Source organism: Nipponia nippon, unplaced genomic scaffold (genome assembly GCF_047370975.1).
Source record: "Nipponia nippon isolate SJK-2023a ecotype South Korea unplaced genomic scaffold, ASM4737097v1 scaffold_9, whole genome shotgun sequence".
Lineage (NCBI taxonomy): Eukaryota > Metazoa > Chordata > Aves > Pelecaniformes > Threskiornithidae > Nipponia > Nipponia nippon.
This window is the reverse complement of record NW_028262413.1, coordinates 35,564,906-35,587,696: the sequence shown is the minus strand read 5'-3', so window position 1 is coordinate 35,587,696 and position 22,791 is coordinate 35,564,906. Positions and strand designations below refer to the sequence as shown.

General features: G+C 38.7%; 1 protein-coding gene across 8 annotated transcripts in view; it reads right to left on the bottom strand.

Annotated features, from left to right (window-relative positions):
- MYO5A (myosin VA) overlaps positions 1–22,791 on the bottom strand; it is a 103,971-nt gene that overhangs the window by 9,513 nt on the left and 71,667 nt on the right. The window contains exons 21-35 of one of the 8 annotated variants that reach the window (XM_087743869.1): positions 19,859–20,098; positions 19,076–19,324; positions 17,861–17,954; positions 16,990–17,138; positions 16,139–16,252; positions 13,831–13,977; positions 12,993–13,046; positions 12,048–12,275; positions 9,946–10,046; positions 9,319–9,399; positions 7,202–7,400; positions 5,537–5,611; positions 3,468–3,561; positions 1,106–1,252; positions 558–712 (exon numbers count right to left, since the gene is read on the bottom strand). In XM_087743869.1, the coding sequence (XP_087599995.1) occupies positions 558–712; positions 1,106–1,252; positions 3,468–3,561; positions 5,537–5,611; positions 7,202–7,400; positions 9,319–9,399; positions 9,946–10,046; positions 12,048–12,275; positions 12,993–13,046; positions 13,831–13,977; positions 16,139–16,252; positions 16,990–17,138; positions 17,861–17,954; positions 19,076–19,324; positions 19,859–20,098 (2,127 nt within the window). The remainder of the gene's footprint in view (positions 1–557; positions 713–1,105; positions 1,253–3,467; positions 3,562–5,536; positions 5,612–7,201; positions 7,401–9,318; positions 9,400–9,945; positions 10,047–12,047; positions 12,276–12,992; positions 13,047–13,830; positions 13,978–16,138; positions 16,253–16,989; positions 17,139–17,860; positions 17,955–19,075; positions 19,325–19,858; positions 20,099–22,791) is intronic. The other 7 variants (XM_087743870.1, XM_087743871.1, XM_087743874.1 and 4 more) reach the window with 7 other exon arrangements.

Below are 22,791 nucleotides of genomic sequence, written 5' to 3'. Positions count from 1 at the left end.
TGCTTGGGTTTTGAGTGCATCTGCTTTATTTAAAAACTATAAAACTCCATGAAGCATAAAGCATATTTATGTCTTAATATTGCCTTCAAGATACCCATGGAGTAAACTCTCCTAGCCAACTCATTGCAAAGACTTCAGGCAGTAACATATTATCATCAATGTATTATCAACCTGTAGGTGAAGCAAATGGGGAAATCTGTGAACCAAAACTGCAAATGAAGCATTTTAATTAAGTATGCTGGGTTACAAAGACTCACTATGCAAACTTTGACTGCATCCAAAGCTTTACAGGCATAGCTTCAAAGGAGGAAGTCTATTCAAAATAAAAATAAGGTAGTTCTTTTTCCACTAATTCAAACCATCTGTGGTATTATGTGAATAAAATGCTATCATTATAATTTGCTGCTTGTTAACAACTTTTTGTAACTTTGGTGGGAGGGCTTTACTGATCAGAAATCTAGAGCCAATTCATTGAAAGTCTTTTCCTCACTCCTCTAACATAAAATTAAAAGCAAATTTTAAAATAATGTTTTCCTAAACCAAGCAGACTAACTAACCTTCAACACTTTTTTGATGCCATTGATAGTGGAAGTCAACAACGACCGCACTTTTTGGTCATCATTAAGGTAATCCGCATGGCGTACACACATGAACAAAATATATGCTGGTAGTCCTGGAATCAGGTTGACGGCTACCCCACGTGGTTTCAGCTCTTGGGAAAAACAAACACACATTGTTTTGTTAAGTACAAAGCCATTAGAAGGTGTTATATGTGGTAATCGCATCCTCCCCAGGTAATTGTACATACGTATCTATATATGGCCAGTGAAAACAGAGTAAAACTAAGAAGAGCCACTTTCTTGGCAAAATATCAGAACAGAATAAAACATAACTGCCTGCTAAAAATATCCAGACACATTAATACATACTATAGTCATCAGGAAGGATGATAAGATTACAACAGACATTTAGAACTTTTAGATAAACTGAACACTGTCAAAATGAAAATAAGCTATTCATTTCATAATGCAAATTCTGTGTTCTCATTATTTATTTTTCAGAATGGGTGGGAGCAGAGGAGGCTGAAAATGAGAAAGATGCTTACCTAAAATAAGATTCTTGACAAGTTTTTGTTCATCCTCCTTCTTATATTCTAACATCCCTTGGAAGTCCTTTTCTTTCCGTGGAATGTTGACTGGACGAATAGGTTCGTCGATGATTTGTCCAGGTGATATGTTCTCCATCTGGCCCACTTCAGAAGGGAAATAAAAAGAAATTATGTAATATAATATTTTCCAGTGAAACCAATGCACAACAACTATGTGATGTGCAACAACTATGACATTTCTAAGGAAGAACTCCAGCATATAGAACTAGGAAATGTCTTTCTTTGGTTCAGGGTAACACTTAGTAAAAAAACTCCCATGAAACAAAAAGACAGATTGTTGATAAATATATCTTGGGCTGGCATTCTTCCTTGGAAGAAGAGTGGAAGCGCGTGAATGGCATCCATTAATACAGTCTTACTGCCGATCTCCTGGATTTTATCACATAAAAGCACAAAGGCGAAGCAATAGCCGTTAATCACTTAATCCCAGATTAATATTGCAAGGGTCACTGTTAATTGTTCTGCAAAATGCCAGGTTTTTTCAAGCTTCATGTTTGTTACCTATTGTGGTAGCTTTACCTTGACCAGCAGGCAAGCACCCACACCCCCACACTGGCTCAGCTCCCCCCCAGCCTTCCAGCAGGACAGGGGAGAGAATATTAAGAGCAACAGTGAGAAAACTCGTGGGTTGAGATAAAGACAGTTTAATAGGTGAAGGAAAGGGCCGGAGGGGAAAGCAAAGCAAAGGCAATCACTCATGCCCACCCCTGCAGCCGGACCGATGCCCAGCCAGCCTCCAAACAGCAGCCACCTGGGATGCAAAAAACCCCTCTTCCAGCTCCCGACGTTAGTTGGTATGGAATATGGAAAATCCCTTTGGCCAGTTTGGGTCAGCTGCCCCGGCTGTGTGCCTTCCCATGCCCCCAGCTTACTCACTGAGGGGGCAGAATGGGAAAAAAGAGAAAGCCTTGACACTGTGCAAGCTCTGTTCAGCAACAGCCAAAACACCAGTGTGTTACCAACCCTGTTCTAGCCACAAATCCAAAACACAGCATTATACAGGCTGCTACGAAGAACATTAGCTCCATCCGAGCCAGACCTACTACATCTTTCTAAGTTACTTAGGTAATAAACACAGACTAAACTGTGTTTCCAGAAACATTTTCCCACTCCATATTTTGTATGAATACTACTGTGATCTTGTCCACACTAGTAACCAAACAATATTGAAAGACTTTTTAAAAACAACCTTAATTTGAGTAACCTTTCAAAAGGATATATGAAATATCCATTTTGTTGCATACAGTGCCTCACATTCAACACCTACACTCCACTTGATTATGCTGCACATTTCTTTTTGAAAAGCAAAACTTGGCTTCATCCCACGAAAACTACATCCTCTTCTCACAACCCTCCTAGCTGCCTGCAACCGCTACAAATGATTGCACATCCTGTAAGTGTGCTAAATGCGTGCACCTGTCAAATGGGATAGAAAACGCAGAAATCCAAACTGGAGCTCGAGGAGAGCTGCCACTAGCTAAAGGATAATATACTCTTGTTAATCCAGGTTTAACCTGATATATCAACTGTTCTTTTCAAACACTGAAGACTACACATTACTAATTTCAATCTTAGTACTCAATAAAACAACTCATTAGGCAGTGAGCTTGTTTGTGGAGGAAGCAGATGACCATAAAAAGCTTCTGAAAGATTAGGACCAGGATTATTTAAAAACAAATTAATACTTCAACTTTATAACATTATTAATTGCTTTTAGCAATTAAAATTACTTTACTTATGCAGAGACATAATAAGCTCTCAGTCTCACCAGTCCTAAGATCCTAAGGCAACTCACTCTGACACTCATAAATAGCTTAGTTCATATCTCAGCATTCTCATATTCAAGTCTGACCAGCAGCTCTGAAAGGAAACCTCAAGCGGAGAAAGACAGTCTCAGCATTCTTGGCTCCAGTGATACAGAAACTCACAAAGGAAAACTGGGTAAATTATTTCTGCCTGGTTCATATTTACTATTGCTTTTGTCTTTATAAAAATAGATTCTGTCTTTGAGTACACAAATAGGCCAGGTAACATTCCTTTATGTTTCACTGGTTTCTGCCTTCAGAGAAACATCAGTCTCCTTTTACTCATGGCTTCAAAATATGACAAATATTCTGAAGATTTATAAAGGAACACGCAGAGCTCTGAGTGCATCTCCTGTTTCTGGAATCAATTAACAGAGGCTAATGCTACTGAAGACTTCATGCCCTCCTGACCGCTAAGACAGATGGATACGATGACAATGGGATCACAAAAAGTAAACCAAAATCTTTCTCTTCCTCTCAAAATATAAAAGTACCTTCAAGTTCACCAATCTTCTTAGCAAATACTTTCAACTGTTTCTTTAATTTGCGAACAGTTTTGTCTTGCTTTTCAAGCTGCTCCATTAAATCCTGTGAATTAAAATGAGAGAAAGATTAAGATATGAGAAAGTACCATAACATGTGACAGAGACAAAATCAGTGCTGTTAGAATTACAAGGCGGTGAGGAAAGCTGAACAGTGGTGCCATCCTCTGGCTGAGGTTTGCAAACTGGTACACTGCCTATAACACAAGCCAAATATCGCAAATATTATTAAGTTATGTGCAGCATGACAAAGGCAAAGCTTTTAGGCAGGTATATTCTGCAGACACTCTGAACTGGGTCAGCTCTTACGGCAGAAGACATTTTGCTGCAAACACATCTCCCTAATGCTTCCTTTCTGCTCTTCTAAATGCCTCATGGAAATAATTTTCTTTATTATTTTAACAGCTAGCCTGTATTTCTGCATCATTTATTCATGCCTTCAGGACTGACTCGTTTTTCAGACCTATCCATTTTATAAGCCTACAAGAGAGAGATCTGCAGAAAGACCATAACTTGCACTCAAATTTACCAAAATTATCAAACATCCAAACATACAACATTACTTGTAATTCTCTGCTATCTCCCTATGGCTTGCTGTCATCACATTTCCTTAGACAGAAACTGGGATCTTACATCTTTTTATTCTGTACCTGAACAACACGTAGCACCTAAAAGTCCTACTCTTGCAAGAAAGCTGTATTTTTCTTTCAAAGGAGCACTCCCCAGAAACCTATCTTTGAATAATTCTGTGATCTATGGTAGTGCATTAAGGAAATAATCATGTAATTAAAAAGGGGGAAGTCTTTCTAAAGGAAGCAAAACCTCAAGCTCAAAAAACCTGAAAGCCGTTCCAGGTTAAGTGTTTGAAAGCAGCTTAAAAGAAAAATGCTGTTTTGTAAGCATGATTCTTCATAGCACTGATAAGAACATAAGGGACCATGAGCTCCTTCCATCAAAAGCATCATCTGGGAAACTACACCTTTCCAGTACACAAAGTACTGAAAAATATTAGTGCAGCAAATTTGAATTAGGCACAAAATTGCTCTCAATCATGTAATAAAGAGTTTACAACCTAATATAATACACTGGAGCAGTAAGATATTAGGCCTGTTGAAAAAACAGAATCAAGGCCATGCTTCGTATTCAGAGTAGTGTTCAATATTACAACACAAATCCCATTAATAACACAATATACTTATCATCAGATGTAATAATTTCTACTGAAATTGATAATAAAAAAAAATGTAAGTCCAACAGACTGTTTTGAAAATATCAGTAAAGGGCTACGATTTCTGAACAACAAATCTGTGAGGAGGAAAAAAGTTCTTTCTATGGTTCCTCTAAATTGGACAGATTTCACATCTCATTAAGATCTGGAGTCTCATAAATTATATTCTTTCAAGATTACATATGGTGCTATCTCAATTTGTTATCTTTAATTATTATGGAAATATAGTATTATTTCCAATGTTATCCTTCAGGCTTTGCATTTTTGAAAAATATTAAAAGGTTATGTATTTAGATTCTGATAGATTTATTCATTCCAGATGTCAGCACTGTAAGGAGATCTATGAATAAATTCAGGCTAAGACCGGGTTACTCACAATTGCAGGCATTATTCACCTTTGTAAGTATCTGTATGATTAAGCCTCTGTTTTGCTGAACTGAATTTAAATGTATCAAAGTTTCAAAGCAAAAAGTGGTTCTGAAAATTGAGCATCTTTTGCATCATGTACCTCTTTTTCACAGCAGTCTTAAGTACTATTCAAAAAGAAACTGCTTTGGTCACAGTGCAAGACTTATATTAGTAACAAAACTGTGCATCAAAAGAGACAGAGATTACACAGAGGACACTAAGACGACTAACAAAAAAAAGCAGTGAGGGAAGTAATTGGCATCGTGAAGCTCTCTGCAGGGGATTTCCTTTGAAAAGGAGAAAGGGAGGCAGCCTGCTTTTCAATTAGTGCTCCAGAAATAGCGAACGAGACAACAGAGAAGTAGGATTCACGTGATCTACATACAATCATCCGTTTGTAAAGTGAAATCCGGTACGATTGATACTTCTTGGGATCATCTGCATACAACTCCTCATAAAACTGTAAAAATAGGTACAGGATAGTTTTTCCCCTGCCTTTGAGACACTGGTACTTCAGTAACCACTATATAAATGAAATCAGGTTAAAACAAGATCAAGAATCTCTAATTTTTAGGTAGTCTAGTCCGTAGGTGTGGTGCTCACTCCAGCCTCTCCCAGAGAGAAGCTGGTGTAGATGAGTTGCAGAACAGTCAGATCTTTTAAAAATGGGCAGTACTAATACTGTGAAAGCCTGGAATATAACCTTTCTGAGAACACGGACAGGATATTTTCTTATGCTAATTGAGATGGGATTGCAGTGAATACTGCAATTCTAATATTACATCTGGAAAGCCTGTAAATTATTTCCACTCTAGGGCTGGGAGTGGAAAAGAAGCATATTCCCAACTTGGAGTGGACTTGCAATACTCAAAACATCAGAAGTAAAATACTAAGGAATGAGTCTATATTTAACAAGTAAAATTACATTCACTGTATTTGAAAATAAAGAGAGCTCCTCTGGGATGTAATTACATGACTCTGTGTTGTCTTGGGAACACAGAATGTGATGAGTAGGTCTCTTGGGGGGGAAAAAAAGGCTAAAAATCATAACATACAACTAAGCAGCAGGAGGGACCTGTCAGAGATGGAAACATTCGCCATTTACCTTTGCCAGTAGGAGACAGCTGCTGCTGAGGCAAACTTATAATATACTTTGAATCAGTTTTCCAAGATCTACTCACTGAATTATCTGATGCTTTCCTCAAAGCCTCTGGTACTAAGACAAGAGCTCAACAGTGATAATTTCTGTAACATACATAAGCAGGAAAGACTACACCTTGGCTTGTTTAGAGGAACCAATGACACTCAGAGCTAGGATTTTTCTCCCTGAAGTAGCATGGTTCCCTTTACCAATAAACAGTGATAAGCCAACGATATTCCAACATGGGCCTCTTTGGGAGATTTCCCCAGAATTGAACCAGCCTGCACATGATGAACATACTCCTTTGCAGGGAAAGGTAAGGAGTTTCACCTCATCTTTCCTTCATACAAAAATGCTGTGCAGTAAACAAGGAATAGCAATTATTAGCTAAGTGACTTCTAACCAAGTTTATTTTTCTGAAACTATTTCTTTCCTCAAAACATACTGAACGGCTGGAGCTCATAACAGAGAGGATTATCTGGGTAGCTTCAGGCAGGGAGGAGGGAAACGGGAAGAAAAGAGACATTAAATAATTGAAGAACTACATCACAGTTTTTCCACAAAATAAACAAACAAACTAATATAGTTCAGAGGAAACACCACTACGTGGCACTATTTTTTTTATGAGTTCCCTGGATATCAATCATTGTATTTAGCAATGATTAAACTTATCAGTTGAAAGCTGGGATCCACGAGCTTTCTCCATGCCACAAACGTTGAACAAATTCCCTGAAACATTATTACTTCATCACCAATCATAAGTCTCTCTCCCATTAGCTTACCTACAAAAAAAACACTGAACTGAGGCAATTTTTTGCAGGAGGTTGCCATCTGAAAACTGGTGAGAACTTACAGGCGCAGGAGGTCTGTAAGTCCCCTAGCCCGCTCCGGCAGCACCATTTCCCTTACCAAGTTCTCATTAGTCAGCCGGGTGATCTCATGCTGTAGACTGGCTTCAATGCGGGCCTCTGGAGGCAGCTGCAGGTTCTGGGCTAGGAGCTGCTGCTGGCGATTGTTTTCTTCCTTCAGACTCTGGATCTCACCTCGCAGCGATTCCAGTTCATTCTCGTGGCTCTTCTTCTGCGACTGAAGCTGAGACTCCAGTAGCCTAAATAAGTTGAGCAACAGTTGCCTGAACACACTTGGAAAGTTACATCCCCAATTCTCAGAGGGAGTGTAAAGCTTTAGCTGCTGCTCAGGAACAATTAGCCATGGCTTGCAAAGGAAAATTAAGAAGGCAGAGTACTCTTTAAACCCTTCAGTATGCCTTCTAATTAAATTAAGTTTGCATGATCAAAAAGTGGAGAGAAACTAATTGTGACACTGCTTTGCATTTCCTTTGTGATTGAACACATACTGTGTATGGTGCCACTGAGAACATGTGGCAATAAATGTAATGCTAAGTCTTCACAGACTGTCACTGCTTTTAAAGGGGCTTTAAAGAGGTTTTACCTCTAACCAAATCAAACAAACTGTGTAAGATGAAGAAGACAGTGTGTTCACTTAAGCTAGGACCCTGAAATATTAACAAAGAAAAATCTTTTTAGAGTTAACTCTGTTCAGTCAGAAACCATTTAATTGCAAATGCACATAAATAATCTTCAATTTTACATTAAAACCAACATTTTGCAGAGGGTTGTCATTAGTGCACGAAAGGTTAACAACAGAACCAAACTCAGGGCTGGGATCCGGGAGCTGTATTTTATCCTCACAGCTGACTCACTCTTTCCCCTTGGGCAGATCACGTCTCAAATTCTTCTCATGTGAAATGGGGATAACATGTACCAGCCTCCTGCCAAGCAGTGCTGTGGGGATCTACTCCTGCTTGCAAGGCACTGTCCAAGTGCTCTGACTCATCATTTCGTTCATACACACACAGAGGAAATTACATTACTACTGACTACTAGTGTTCAATTAGACAATCTTTCAGGGTTTAAATATGCATAAGGCAGGCACATTTATTAGTAACTAGACTGATCAAGCACGCAAGGGCAAATAGTCATTTACCTGCATTGCTCTGCCATTTAATATAAACCTTCTTGTCTCTACAGTGCTAGGACAAGAAACGAGGCGCAGAGCAAACACTCACATCCTGCTCTGCAGAACACTTGCTCTAAGTTGGAGCTTCAGAGGCTTACAAGACAATGTTAGGTGTAGAATTTGTTAGCACAAGAAAAGGAAAGACTTTAGTTAGTAGCATTCATTGCAAAATACCTCCTTCTGTAGTTACTACTGCCAAATGTGTATATTGAAGATGATCAGCACTGCTGATCTATTGAATTAGCCCTGCCAGTGCAGGACTAGGAACCATTTTGGAAGTCTGGGACACATGTATGGATACAGGGCCCAGACGTGCGCACAGACCCAGAACAAGGCGAGTCTTGCCCATTGCATGACCGGCATGCAGTCTTTGCAGAGACTGCAGTGATTGCACTGAGGCTTGAACAGTGCCATGATGAATTAAAGATTACTTCTGTTTGTTGGTTATTTTGTGTCTTACATTTTGAATCTTGCATGGAGAGACGTGGGAGAAGAATGATCAATTTACTGAACTTGAGTCGCAACAAGGAGAGTCAGACCCATAACTGTTTGAAAGTTAAGAGTACACTGAAGCTACTCAAACAATAGTTTTATTACTGAAATGATTGTACTTCTTTAGGCTGAAAAACTGTAAGGGACGTGACTTTTGATACACGACATAAAGGCAGACAACTAATACACGGCTACAAATCTTCTCCAGTTGTGGAGCTCCTGGTATTTTACAGTCTATTTTTGTTTAAGTATGCTTATGAATTATGTACTAGTTGTTGCTGCCATCTTAACTTTTTAAATGATAAAACTTGACAAGTAGAAAGGTTTGGGGACTAAGCTTGAGGAAACTCTGATTTGTAAAATTCACAAATTTTTTTCTAACTGTTAAAGCAATAGAAATACTGTAGCTAAAGCAAACCCATAGCAAGGGGCACAGTTAGCTAGAAAAGAAGATGCATATGAAGAAAAAAAAACGTTCTGAGAAGTCTGGTAACCTGTTGGCTTGTTTTAACCCTTCATAAACCAGCCAAAGTTCTCCGTCCTCATTCAGCATATGATAGTCCTGGGGAGATTGCCTTTCAAGAAAAGTTTTTAAAAAATACAAGAGAGATACGTGATGGTGATGAGATGACATGTTAAGGACATTACACACTAAATTACAGTTACTATAAAAGAGAAACAACAAACAATGCTCTAAAACAACTTAGGAAATGACTTCTTGTTTATACGTGTTTCTTCTTAATGACAAAATTCAGTTCTTGGTGTTAGCCCAACTGGTTACAGCATTTCATGCTGTCACAATAACTGTATTTTGACAGACTGTTGTGACAACTGCTGGACAAAAGGTGAAAAACCAGCATGGGGAATGGCACTCAGTTCGAGCAATGTAGCAATTAAAGGCTAAGAAGATGTAAATCCAGGAAGCTTGATTTTGCATTTCCCCATCGTTTCCTAATCCTTTCAAATACTGCATACAGCAATTTTACTAATCAAATCAAATTATAACCCCAACTACAAGTGTTCTCTAAACATCTAGACTTACATGGGTGCAACTTACTGAATATGATAGATACGGTGTGTCACAGCAGACCCCAAGTGATCGTAAAAAAGAGAACTTGTACCTGTTTGTTTCCTTCAGTCCAATATATGCCTGTGCTATTTCTCCTTTGTCTTTCATCTTTTGTACATCCTCCAAGAGGATTGTAGAATCTGTCATGGTATTCTGGAAAAAGAATGATGATTTCCAGGGTAAATTTAACAACGTAATTGTTCTTTGAATCCATGTTTTCGTCACTTCACCCACATGGAACACTAATCATTGAGTAGTCACATCAAAATTAGCGTGGGTAGCTGAGCAGGAGGTTGGTCCATAATTTCTATATCCATTTGGTGTATCTTTTAAAATGAATGCATGCAACATGGTCAAATATCAGTCTGTATAATAAGCGGGTACATGTGTTAACCTCTTTTCATTTGATCATCACGTAAAAGAAACAAAAATAAGTTTCATGAAATGATGAATTTGCATTTTATTTCAAATCACCAGGAACAGCTGCTAATACTGAAACTGAAGAAGCATAATTTTGCAATCTTAATTCTATTACTATTTCTTAAACACAGCATTACATGTAGTCTTTCAAATCTCATAAATAAGGTCCATTCCTCACTTCATATATTTTAAGTGAAATTCATGGATTTTGCAAGTTAACAGAGATCTGATTCCTGAATCAGTGCTACTCTTACTCTCCTAATACACTCAGCAAGATACATTGATTGAGCTGGCTAGACCAATTCCTGAATCTTTCCTTTCATGTTCAGGTTACTGTAAACCAACAGTTCAAAATTGTTACGTCTGCTTGTTTTGAAGTAACTTGTTCCCTTGTGCAGAGCAGGAAGATGGGCACATGGGGGACATAGGATAATGGGAAAGGTTTTTCAATAACAGCAAAATAAAGTGCAAGAACAACTTCAAATACACGTAGGTTACTTATGAGAGGCAAGGAAATGACAGCTCAAGTAAGGTTGGGTTTTTTTTTTTAGCATTTAAGAGTTCTGGTTTATAACTGTAGAAAAAACATGTGTACCTTATCCTCCTGGCAATCAAATTGGTAGGCAAGAAAGAAGAAAAACAAATCATTAAAAAAAAAAATCTGTCTGTGCTGCAGCTGTCCAACCTAACAAGCAGAAGCTATCTGCAAACTGGCTGTTAGCCATCCCACAGGTCACCTTCCTATTTCCCTCATACTCATAACTGCTGTAAAAACAACACTCGCATCCCACCATTGCTGAGAATAAGTTATTCAAGGATTTACTATTCAAGTATTTATTTACAATGTTCTAAGTATTACAGAAAAATGAGGTTTTTTTTCTTTATAGTTAATAATTTTAAACAAGATATATACACCTTAATGCATCACAGACTTTCAATTTATTTAGGACAAATATGAGCATAACTTTGCAGTAGCAAAGGAAAGATGACATCTCTGTTCATTCCTTGCTGCAGTTATGAAACACTAGATAGCTCAGTTCAGTGGAAATGACTAGTTCCTGGATTTACGTGATACCTTTTCAGGTTTAATGACTCTTATTTTCAAAGCTATTACTTCCCCAAGTATCTCACCAGAATCAGAGCTTTTTAGAAGACATGCATTTCAGTGGTTGTAATCTACTCTTCTCATCAAAACCACATAGCACCTATCAAGCAATAATATGGAATTTATCTACCTTCATAGGTCATCTTTATGAAACGTTATTTATTTGCAATTATCTATGACCCTGCATAGACTTAAAAGAAATTGTTCCTTGTACATCCTACTGAACCATTAATTAAAACAAATTCCTGAGAACTATTGTAAATTTTCCAGTCAAACTACATACTTACTAGAGAAATGATACTGCTCCAAATGAGAAGTATTTCTGCATTGTTAAAGGAGTCTGGGGAGATCATGGCCAGACCATTGGTATCAGCCAGCCTGGTGTGATGAGTACGGTATCTTTACATGAATGCTGGCAGACAAACCCAAAATTGGTTTATTAAAAGAATCTCCCAATTCGGACTGCTGCAGTTTCTGCACTAACAATGGATCAATGGATTACACTTAGAAAGGCTTTCTAACCTAGACCATTTTATTCTGCCTTTTCAAGCATGCTGTTGAATTAAATAAAGCACGTCAGTGATGCAATGTAACTTTACCGCACAGTGCATCTGCTGACTATTATTTACCTTGGGTTGAATAGCCTCTTTCTGGCTAACCAGCTGAGACCTCAGGATGAGGACTTCTTCCTTGCGTACTTCAAGCTCTTCACTTACTGAAGTCAGCTGATCCAGGAGGACTCTATATGCAGGGGCACCAGGAGCAGTTACCTCTGGAGATCGCGTTTCTGTGAGGGCCTTCTGCAGCTCATTCAACTCATTCTTCAGTTTTTTGTTCTCAGATTCAAGTTCTTGACGCTGTAAGAAATAGGGACAATTCAGTCACTCAGCAGCATTCCAACGTGCTTATAAACCACAGGTACAAAACTATGGATAGAAATGGTAAAAACAATGAGTAACTGCAACAAATCCATCAATGTCTCCCTTACCCCTGGCCTCTTGACTACGGTGAATAGTGCCTGGGAGGATTTCACTAACAGGGCTAACCTTCTGTCTGAAGTGCAAAATCAGAACCCATATACATGAATCATACAGATTTGATGGGAAAAAAATTACCAATCTTCTTTTCCTCTTATTCTCCCCTTAACAAAAAAAATAAAGTTCACAATGAATACTGGTCAGCAGGCTAAGAAGATTCTGCATCATTCAGTGATATTAGGAAATATTTTTAGTTTTAGTGGTTTAAGGTATGCATTCATTTAAATAATGTATTTGGAAAAGAAAGCTACATTTATCACCGTATTTTTGCTCAAATTAACTTGCAAGCTCTACTAAGTGTTTCAACAGAGAACTCCCCCTGTTTTAGGAGATCTTTTTGTTCTGCAGCCCCAGCCACACATTCTACACCTCAAAAAGCATAATCCTACAATAAAATGATTGCTGGGGAATTTTTGTTCTAGTTTCTCTAGTTAATATTCTGAAACAGGAGGGCTGATGTAATTTTCTATGCCAGCACATACAATTGGTGGCAATATTCTCACTAGAAAATAACAGAAACCTCCTTTTGAGAATTACCTTGAGCGACTCATACTCCAACTCTGCACCTCTTATTGGAGGCCTTTCCTCCTCCTATGAAAGAATACAGGAAAGTGTGAAAAATAAACATCCAATCCCTTCTATTCTTTAATTTAGTTGAGGCAGGAAAAGGAAAGGGAGCTGAAATTATTTTCCTATAAAATTGGAAAACACTCATTCTGGTACTGTTGAGTGCTTTACTTTGAATATTGACATTGTCTCCTTTAGTTTACTTATGAATTTATGACACACAGTTGGTTAATATAAATAAAATCATGTACAAATCACACTACTGTCACTGGTAACGAAACAGAGCAGGATGAATGCCAGGATGCTCAAGAAATTCACTGGTGGAAGAATAATAAGAAACAATTGCCAAAACTGGTTCCATATTTTTATAAGTGCTTAAGGAGGCCAAATCAGAGGAGAATTTTGAATAAATTTTCAAATAAAGTCTGCTAAGCATGTCTAATCCCAACACTTTGGCTCTGTATCCTGGCTCTTGTTCTGCCTAAAATGAACAATTACTCATTCTCCCCATCATGTAAGTAGAATTTATATATTGCTATTCCTGAATAAAAATGACTTTTTTTTTTTTTTTTTACACAAAGTCCCAAGCACTTTTTATTCCTGTTAACTTCCATCAGAGGATCTCAAAGACCTTGGAAAACTAAATAACCAGTCCCTAGTACTAAGCACCAGGGATAAAACTTGTTAAATAAAGCAGGTACTAGAGGAAGATAAGGATTTAGTAAAATCCAGTCAGCATTCACACAGCTACTGTTTCACAAGAAGGGATACTCTGGCGTCAGCATTTGATCAGCTAGAAGGAGTCCACCTTAGCTTTAGCACGGAGAGCCTGTTCTTCCTTTCTGTCCAGTTCATCCTGCAGGGATTGCTTTTCTTGCTCCAGCTCCGTAACCCGTTTCTGCAGCTTGAGGAACAGAGACATATCCAATGGTGCCTTTTTGTCACTTGGTTCCTGCTTTAGAAAGAACAGAACAAAGTCAAGAAGTATTCCCCTTCCACATCGCAAGGAAGCACTACAGTGAGTAAAGACGGGAAACAGACTGGGGAAGGACAGGAACACAGAAACGTTACTTGTTTCTGAGAGTTGACTATTGGCATCTAAAATATTTCATCAGCTGTCAAATGCTATTTTAAAAAAGGATCTACTAGTATAAAACGTATCTAAGCCTAAAGCCTAGCAAAAGAAAGCACTACAGACTACCTAGCAGACAGGAGGTCTATAATTAAGCATACCTTTTATTCTTACTTGTTTGGAGGGGGAGAAGAGAAAAAAAGTCTACGGTTAGACTCACCTGGAAACAACTGTAAAGAGAGGCTTTTTTTTTTTTTTTTTTTTTTTTAGTTTGAAATTATTTCTACAGTAAGTTCTTCAGCTATGGAGAAATATCTCTGCTGATTGTAGATTTACAGGTTAATTTAGTGGGATGTGACATAAATAGCTACCAGAAGATATATTTTATGCCTTTTTCCTTTTACTATTCTAATTATACAGCCTGTTCTGGGCCTAATCCACTAGCTTTCTCACTATTTTCTGGGCAAGGACCAGCGTTTGTAATTTGAAATTGCATCGGAAATTGCCCATCGGCCATTTTGTACTTTATGTAGCAAGGAGATCAAAGCATTTACTATGAACTGCACCATAAAATTCTGAAGCCTAGAAAAGGAACGAGAAAATTAATATTAATGACTGTAGCAGACAAGCAAGCACAGCCATTTCCACCTCCTCTCTTTTTACTGTTGAGGGGAAGAGTCATAAACCATGCCAACAGCTCAGGAAAAAGAAAACGGACTTTGAGTTTTCTGGCTTTACTGGTTCGTATTGAGATGGACCCTATTTTTTTAACGTGGTTTTGTGTCATTAATCTACATTGTTAGTCTAGAGTCAAACTGGAGTTTGAAATCTTAAGGGGATAAACAAATACAGATTTAATCTTCTCAGTGCTGCATTTATTCACACTCTTGTGTGAGTTTATTTTTTTCATTTATATTCTAAAACCCCAAACTGGCTCTAGAACAGCAATTCAGTAAGTTTATTAGCCAAAGGAAAAGATGACATTTGGCTTGTATGTGAAATCCAATCACGTGTAGTTGCACTGTCCTTTTCCTGATCATCCATAAAGGTAGGAGCATCTTTCTGAAACCGTTATGCAAGGTGAAAAATATAAGTGGGAAGGTAAATTATGAATATGTGTCAGCATCAATGTGTCAGGGTATTTGCATCCATAGTGGAAAATAATTTTTTGCAGAGGCTTTCAAAAACAGTAATGACAGCCTGTAAAAAGCAACTGGGGAGGTAACTAACCTAGACAGAGGGCAAATGGAGTAAGCTGTGCGATGGCTCACAGGTAAGAAGATCTCTAGAATGCATCTGCAAACTGCCGAGGACAGTCAGACCACCAACCTGATGTCTCTCTGCTGTGTTAGCAGTCCCACTTCTTTGGGAGGGGCCAAAAGGGGGAGTTATGTTGGAAAATACTAAGAATGGCTTGGAGTTGCACCACAAATTATTCATTATTATTACTCATTAGATGAATCTAGAGAGTCATCCTTCCGAAAATGTTTGAATACCCTGGGATTTGTATCACTGCATATGCAAAGGGATACTACATTCTTGGAGTTTTATTCGTCTCTATGAAATAGAGGAAAAATGAATCAACATGAGGTTCTCACCCCTAACAGGGAACTCATTCCATGTAGCTACTAAGAATGTGACTAGCCACCTTGCCACTTTTAATTCTTGAATATACAGTATACAGACTTCTCAGGAAGTCTCACTGGTTTTCTGAATTCCCACTTTGTGCTGAAAAAGTGATTGTGCTTACAAACACTGGCAAGCAAATGTTTTACAGATGCAAATCAACTGGATGGCCAAGTATCTAGTCCATGCTTACTGTAATACAGAAGAATTCAAAGCATACTTTCACAAAGTCCTTTTACATAGGACCCCAGCTACCTAGAGAATGAGCTGTTTTCAAAAAGGAAATGGAAAAAGTTGGATTGAAGCAGTAGATATCTCAATACAAGGATAAGGTGTTCACAAGCACGTATGAAAAAAAGAGATAGGAATAAGTTCAACCACTGACCAATGAAAAGTTGTGGGGTTTTTTTAACATTACCTCCATCCTCACTGGTAAGTCTTCTGCTTCCGTGATCTCGGAGCTAAAAGTATATTCAGATTCATTGCTACTGTGAGTTGAATCCGTTCTTTTGTGTCCAGGCTTGGGGATGTTCTGGAGTGCAAACGAAACAAATCAATACCACTATATGGTTTTCCCTGTGACTGTCTCTTCACAAACTACAATTTAGCTTGTAATATTTGGTGTTATTTCACGGCTATCAAAATTTATAAGAAAAGATTTTTGATTCTAGTCTCTCATGCCACCTAAAGCCTATGAGATGTAGTTCACAATCAAATCCATGGAGACAGGTCAGAACCTACACACCATCAAGTATTGCTGCAGAAAGCAGAATCAAGCAACAACAGAGCATTTTGTGGGAAAGAAAAGCTCGGTTTACAGGAAGCACAGGCAGCAATTCTCTAACTTCCCAGATACTGTATTGAGGAATATTTTTTCTTCCTGACACATAAAATATTCCTAGAACTATTTAAAATTTAACACTGGGTGAACGTGGTACAAACAACCCTAGCACATGTGAATAACTTCAGGGCAAAATAAGGGTGGACGGCACGTGCAATACCACTAGCAAAGTCACAGCAGAAATTTAGCCTGCTTCACAAACGTGAAAATAAAAATAAAATTTTTAAAAAATCAACCACAAATTTTAAATGTATTTGTTTTGGCTGAGCTGATCTAATTAATCAATATTGAAAAGGACAAATTCTCTTTTCTGGTACAGGTCACCACCACACAGCTGACAGCAGAATCAGTTACTAACTTATACCACTAGATTCTGCCTAAACACATTTGTGAACAGCTTTTGATTTCTCAGATGTTTAGCCACTTACCACCATTAAGTTCATTTCATCCTTGAGATCATCATACCGCTCCTCTAAACGGCTGAACTCATTCAGCAGGTTCTGGTACCGTAACCGTTCATCATTCAGATCTAGCTCTAGCTGTTTCGTTTCCTCCACTAGCTTCTTTTCCATCGTTTCTGCCATGGAGAACAGGAATCCAAAGTGAGAACTCCAGTTCTACCTACCATGCAGTGCATCCATCCTGGAGGTACAGGCATGTGTCTGCACCAGGAACACAGATGGTGAAACAGTCTGCTCTTTGAAGCTGGTGTGTGCTATCTGTGCTTCTGTAGGCAAATGTTAAGCCAAATATATGAAGGACCAAAGCATTATTGTGGTAACCACAGAAGGGTTCACTCAGTCAAGTTAGTTATTCTGCTAATACCTTGCATTAATAGTTCCAGGAGGGAGGAAGAAGGGGCACTAGCCCAGTGCTGCGTTGTGAAAAAAGCAAAACGTGAGATGCCTTATGCCTCAAGCACACTGACCCTCCTTATCACAGCTGCCTCCATCACAGCCTTCACATCTAGAGTTACGCTCTTCTGGCTGCTGTCTACGTAGTCACAGCAGCCAGAAGAGCTGCAGTAGATTAATTGTATTAAATATCAGACCCTTCTTTTTAAAAGTAAAACACTTTGTAACAGTCACTCTCACCAAAAAGACTCCAAACCCTTAGGACTTCATGGAAACTCAAATAGTAAATAATTCTGACGCACGTTGAGTTCTTAAAACAAAGAAATGAAACCATTAAACTAAAAAGGAATGCAAACTAAGGCAAATTAGCCCAAACTATGCAGTAGAGTGTTGCTTTACAAGGTAACATGAAGTAGAAAACCTGAGTGAAGAGAACAGAGCCAACCTGTTATTTCCCTCGCCTGGTCATGGATGCGGCGGTTCAGCTCCTCCTTTTCTGTTTTCAGTAATGTGTTCTGCTCTTTCAGCTCCGATACCAGCTACAGAGATAATAAAATATTTGACTCAGAATGCAGTTCATCTTTCATCAGAAGCTCTAACAGCAACTACATCCTCATTGTAAGAGTTCAAATACTTAAACTTTTCCTCAGAGAATGAAATCAATGAACTAAGTTATGACATCTTCATTTCCCAAATTACATGTCTTAAATATGTCCTACTGCAGATTTCCCTGTATGTTCTGCACTCTATTTCTGATCAGATGCCAAAACTGCCTTGAATCACTCTATTGTGCCACAATATTTTTCAGTAAAGTCCCAAAGATGTAATTTATTCCTTAAAATAGAAATATTCCTAAAATAGGAACAAATTTGGTAGTTCTGTTGTGTATTCCATTGCATTGGGTAACACCATAATCTAACACCTTGCCTCTGCCCAAAAGTTGTGCCACTTTAACTGTGCCCAGGTTTGCCAGTTACTCATTTGTCTCCAATTATGGTTACTAGGCATTCTCTTTGCTTAATCAATTAATAATTTTCCTTATGTTTATCTGATCTTGAAGTGTATCACTGCAGCATCACATAATGATGGAATGGCTCTACCAATATTCGAAACTTGCACTGTTATCAGCAAGTAATCTTGACAGGAAACAACCTGTTTGATATGTTTGTGGTTAAAGCAAAGATGAGGGGTAAGGCAAAACCTGTTGAACTAGACTGTGTGCACATACATGTGTTTAGTAGGCTAATTGTTTAAATTAGGTAGGATATAAGCAGGTACCTTTGAATACTGTGTATGGGACAGATTTCTGATATCTATGTGATTACACTCTCCAGGTAGGTAAAATGATTTCTTTTTGTGAATGCGCTACCTCTGACTAATTGAGGAAGCTTAAGTATTTGGATTTGCAAATACTTTCAATATCAAAATCTGCATAGATTTAATACATGTATTTCCATACAATATATAGATTTAGTATATTTTTCTACCATAGGTGTAGTTATATAGGCATCAAGCCTATTTAGGATTGCACAGGTATAACATTGCTTAAAAATACTGTAAAAATACCAGCCATGCGACTGAAGCAGCTAAGCCTGGACAAAACCTGAGTGGACATCAGGCCCCTATAAATCTTCTCACGCATCCGAGACTGCATACTTGCCTGCTCGGTTTCGTGTTTGTATTTGTCTGCCCATTCCTCAATGGTCTTCTTCTCAGACTGAGTTTGGTGCAGCTCCTTCCGGAGCTTGGCAATCTCCTCCTGAAGGCTGAGGACACGGTTGGTCGCGTTCTTAGCCTCCTCCTCACTCATCCGAAGCCTTTCCACATCACTCCGCAGCTTCTCTGTCTCCGTACTGTACGTGATCTCCAGGTTGCTCAGCTTCTCCAGCAGAGATTTATACTCTTTGTTCTTTGCAAAACACAACACAGACATAGCAGCTGTTGGAGAAGTTCTGGTTTAAGGGAGCCTTCTAGTTCCCTACAGAATATACCCAGACACGGGAGCAAAAGAGCAGCTCCCTCATTTCCAAAAAGTTTCAGTCTGTTTTTTGCAGAATTGCTTAACGAGGTGACAGAACAGACCAGTCTCTAAGCCTGCACGTCAACATCCCAAGCTAAAATCAGACAGGGAGGGAGCCCACACACATCAAACATGATCACCTCACCTTCCCCTTAAACAGAGCAACTGACGTGCTTCAAATGAAATACTGACATCAAGGGAGCAGATGTTTTCTCTCAGTGCTGCTGAGAGACACAAATGGTGCTTTACTGTTCTAGTTCTACTGTGGCCTCCCTTTCTTTTCTATTAATGTTCTTCAGCAGAAAAGAGAACTGATACCTTACAATGAAAATTCAGTGCCTTTTCCTGTGAATGCCCACAGTGCTACCGAGAAACGTAATACAAGGTTTCTAAATATTTTCCCTGAGGCCAGGGAGCTTTTACCTGCTCATCAATTTTTCGCTGCAGCTGCATGATCTTGTTCTCCAAGCCAATGTGAAGCTTCTTGTAGCGTTCCACAGACCGGGCCTCTATCTTCAGTTTCTTTAGCTCCCTCTTGGCCATCATGCGCCGGTAACAGCATTGCAAGTAAACAATTGCCTTCAAGGTCCTACGGTAGTGCACTCGAGCCAGCCAACCTCTTACATGTTTCTGAATAATAATAGACTTGTGCTCCCGAAGCATCTACAGTTAAGAAAAAACACCGCAAGGAGTATGAGAGTTGCAAACTACACCTGCTCAGTTAAACAGACTCCATAATGTGAGGTGTAACGATGATGTACACATAGAGACACCTTAGCCTGAAAAGAGGAACTTCTGGTGAAGAGTAACAAGAAATGAATATGGAATTAATTTAAACAAAAAAGAAGAGGAAAAGAAGACAGGAATAAGGAAGATGAAAGGGAATAAAATTAAAAGGAAGTAGAAGGAAAAACATGGAAAGAAAGAACTGGAGGCACACTGAAGAACCAGGCATTCCTTTGTGTTGATGTCAGATCCAAGCTAATTACAAAAATATATATAGTACCTGTTGACAAGATTACAAATACAATCCTTTTTGGTTTTACCATATCTTTTATCTTGAAACATCTTAGAATCATTGACATATGCTGCATAGCATTCATCAGTACAAAGTTTAAAATTACCACACTTGATATGCAATGCATCTATTACACGCTAGAACCCAGAGTAAATTGCAGTAGATGTTAAAAACAGCAGCCATAGTCTAGCTGACCAAACTACAAGTTCCAATCTTCCAATCAGTTTTCTTTTTTTTTTTCTTTTTCCCTTTTTTGACATATCTTAGACTTGCCAGCATGAAAAAATCTCCATTTATTCTAATCAGAAATTTTATATTGTAATAATTCCAATTTATTTCATTGCAGAAATTTCAACCATAGCTTTGAGGTGTAAAAAAAAAAAATCGTAATAATTTTTTAAAAATAATTTTCAATGAAAAGCAGTCAAGAATGCCAGCAACCTTCATCAGTGTGTTAGCCAGAGACTTCCACTAGGAAGAGTCTACTACTTGGTTTTGGATCCTTCACCCACTGATTCAATCAGAGATCCCCCAGTTCCGGAGCACCTGAATTCCAGCAGACCACAGCTATGCTGGGAGGGCCTGCCCAAACCCACAAGGCTTCCAGGACTCTGAGAACTTTAGAGTTCACTTAATAAAGCTTCTGAAAATGAAACAGTTTAAGATCATATGCTGTCCACATTCTTACAATAATTTACCACAAAGGTGATAAGACAAACTAGTAGAGTAACAATAATTTTATTTTCTTTTATACTTCTTAGCAAAGGAACTGAAATCTGTTAGAAGCATTACATTTCCAGATCAATGAATTTAAAAGGTTCACTAGCAAAGTGACAAGATTAGAAGATACACAAACTTTCTCCCTCAGCATTTATTTCTGAAGAAGAAATGAGACTTGAAATACCAGCACTCGGTTAAATAGCACATGGAGGTAAGGAAATAGCTCTCTCAAAAGTACAGCAAGGTCAAAAGCCAAAGTCCTTCTGACTGCGTGCCATGCAATTAGCATTCCTGCCTCCTGCTTCCTTCTTACACATTTCCTGGAACAGTCCTTCAGGTTACCCGCAGGTGCCTGAACAACTAGCTTTCAACAGCATTTTCACCTCAAGTTTGAAAGCAACAAGTCCCATAAAATACCTCCATCGCGCAGGGATGGTCCTCATCTGCCAGTGAATTCTCACACCCATGCAATCCAGTGAGGAAACAGGCCACTCCAACGCAAGGTGAGCGTACCAGAAAAGTTACTTAATTTACCAGGTATTTCCCAGGAAAGCTCACGTTAAAGCTATGGAGGAATTAAACTCCTTGTTAAGCTGAGAAGCACATTGCAATGTCTCAGGCAGAAGCTTTCCCCAGGATGTGTGAAATAGATGATTCAACCATTTTAAATTCCTTGTATTAGTCATGTGACTGCAACACATGCCCTAACAACAACAACAACAGGTACCTTTCACAATCCTAACGAACAACACGTGTACCGTGTATTACTTACAGAGTCAAGGCTCAGCCCAAGTGTGTTGTCATAGGGCAGCCTTTCGGTTTCACTCATTTGCAATCATCATGAACTTCAGAACAACTGTGTTTACCTGCCCACAGCATGCAGAGCCTGTGCTTCTCTCTCTGGCCATCCTGTATCTCAGCTTCCATGAGATTCCACCTTAGGAGGACAATGTATACACAGCACACCACAGGTGCACTTGTCAGAACTTCATGTTTTACTGCGGTGAACAATTCACTGCTCAAGGGGGATGCTCCCTGACAGGCAAGTCTGACCACCCCTTATGGGGACCCCTCCAGAAATCTGCCATCTCTATTAAGAGGGAATAGAACAGGTTTATAAAACTCTGTGCTACAGAACAGATGCCGTGTGTATCACTCACGCGACTAACTTCAGGCATACAGGCTCATCTCCCGTTTTCCTAAGGATGGCTTTTAGTCCACATATTGCTGTGACCCACGTCTCGCTTTGTCACATCTGTCAGATTACTGTTAAAAACATACCTTACATAATCTCACAACATAAATTATGGTTTGTATATAATAAAAATGCTAAGAATTCCAATAAAAAGGCAAGTAGATACCCACACAAAAGAATAGCTGAGTCAAGCATGGGGATCTTACGCCTTAGAAATTCTTATCAGGGATTACTTGTTTTCAAACTTTCTGGTTAGTCTATGTTAGAATGCTGTAATATAGACACATTCACATGTGACTCTGTAGGCAACTTTAATACAAACGAAAAATATACAGAAACTTCAAGTATAAAAGAGAAACACGTGGAACATAAGCATTAGCTGGCTTTTGGTTATATGCCTTCAATATCTACCTGCTGGGGAAA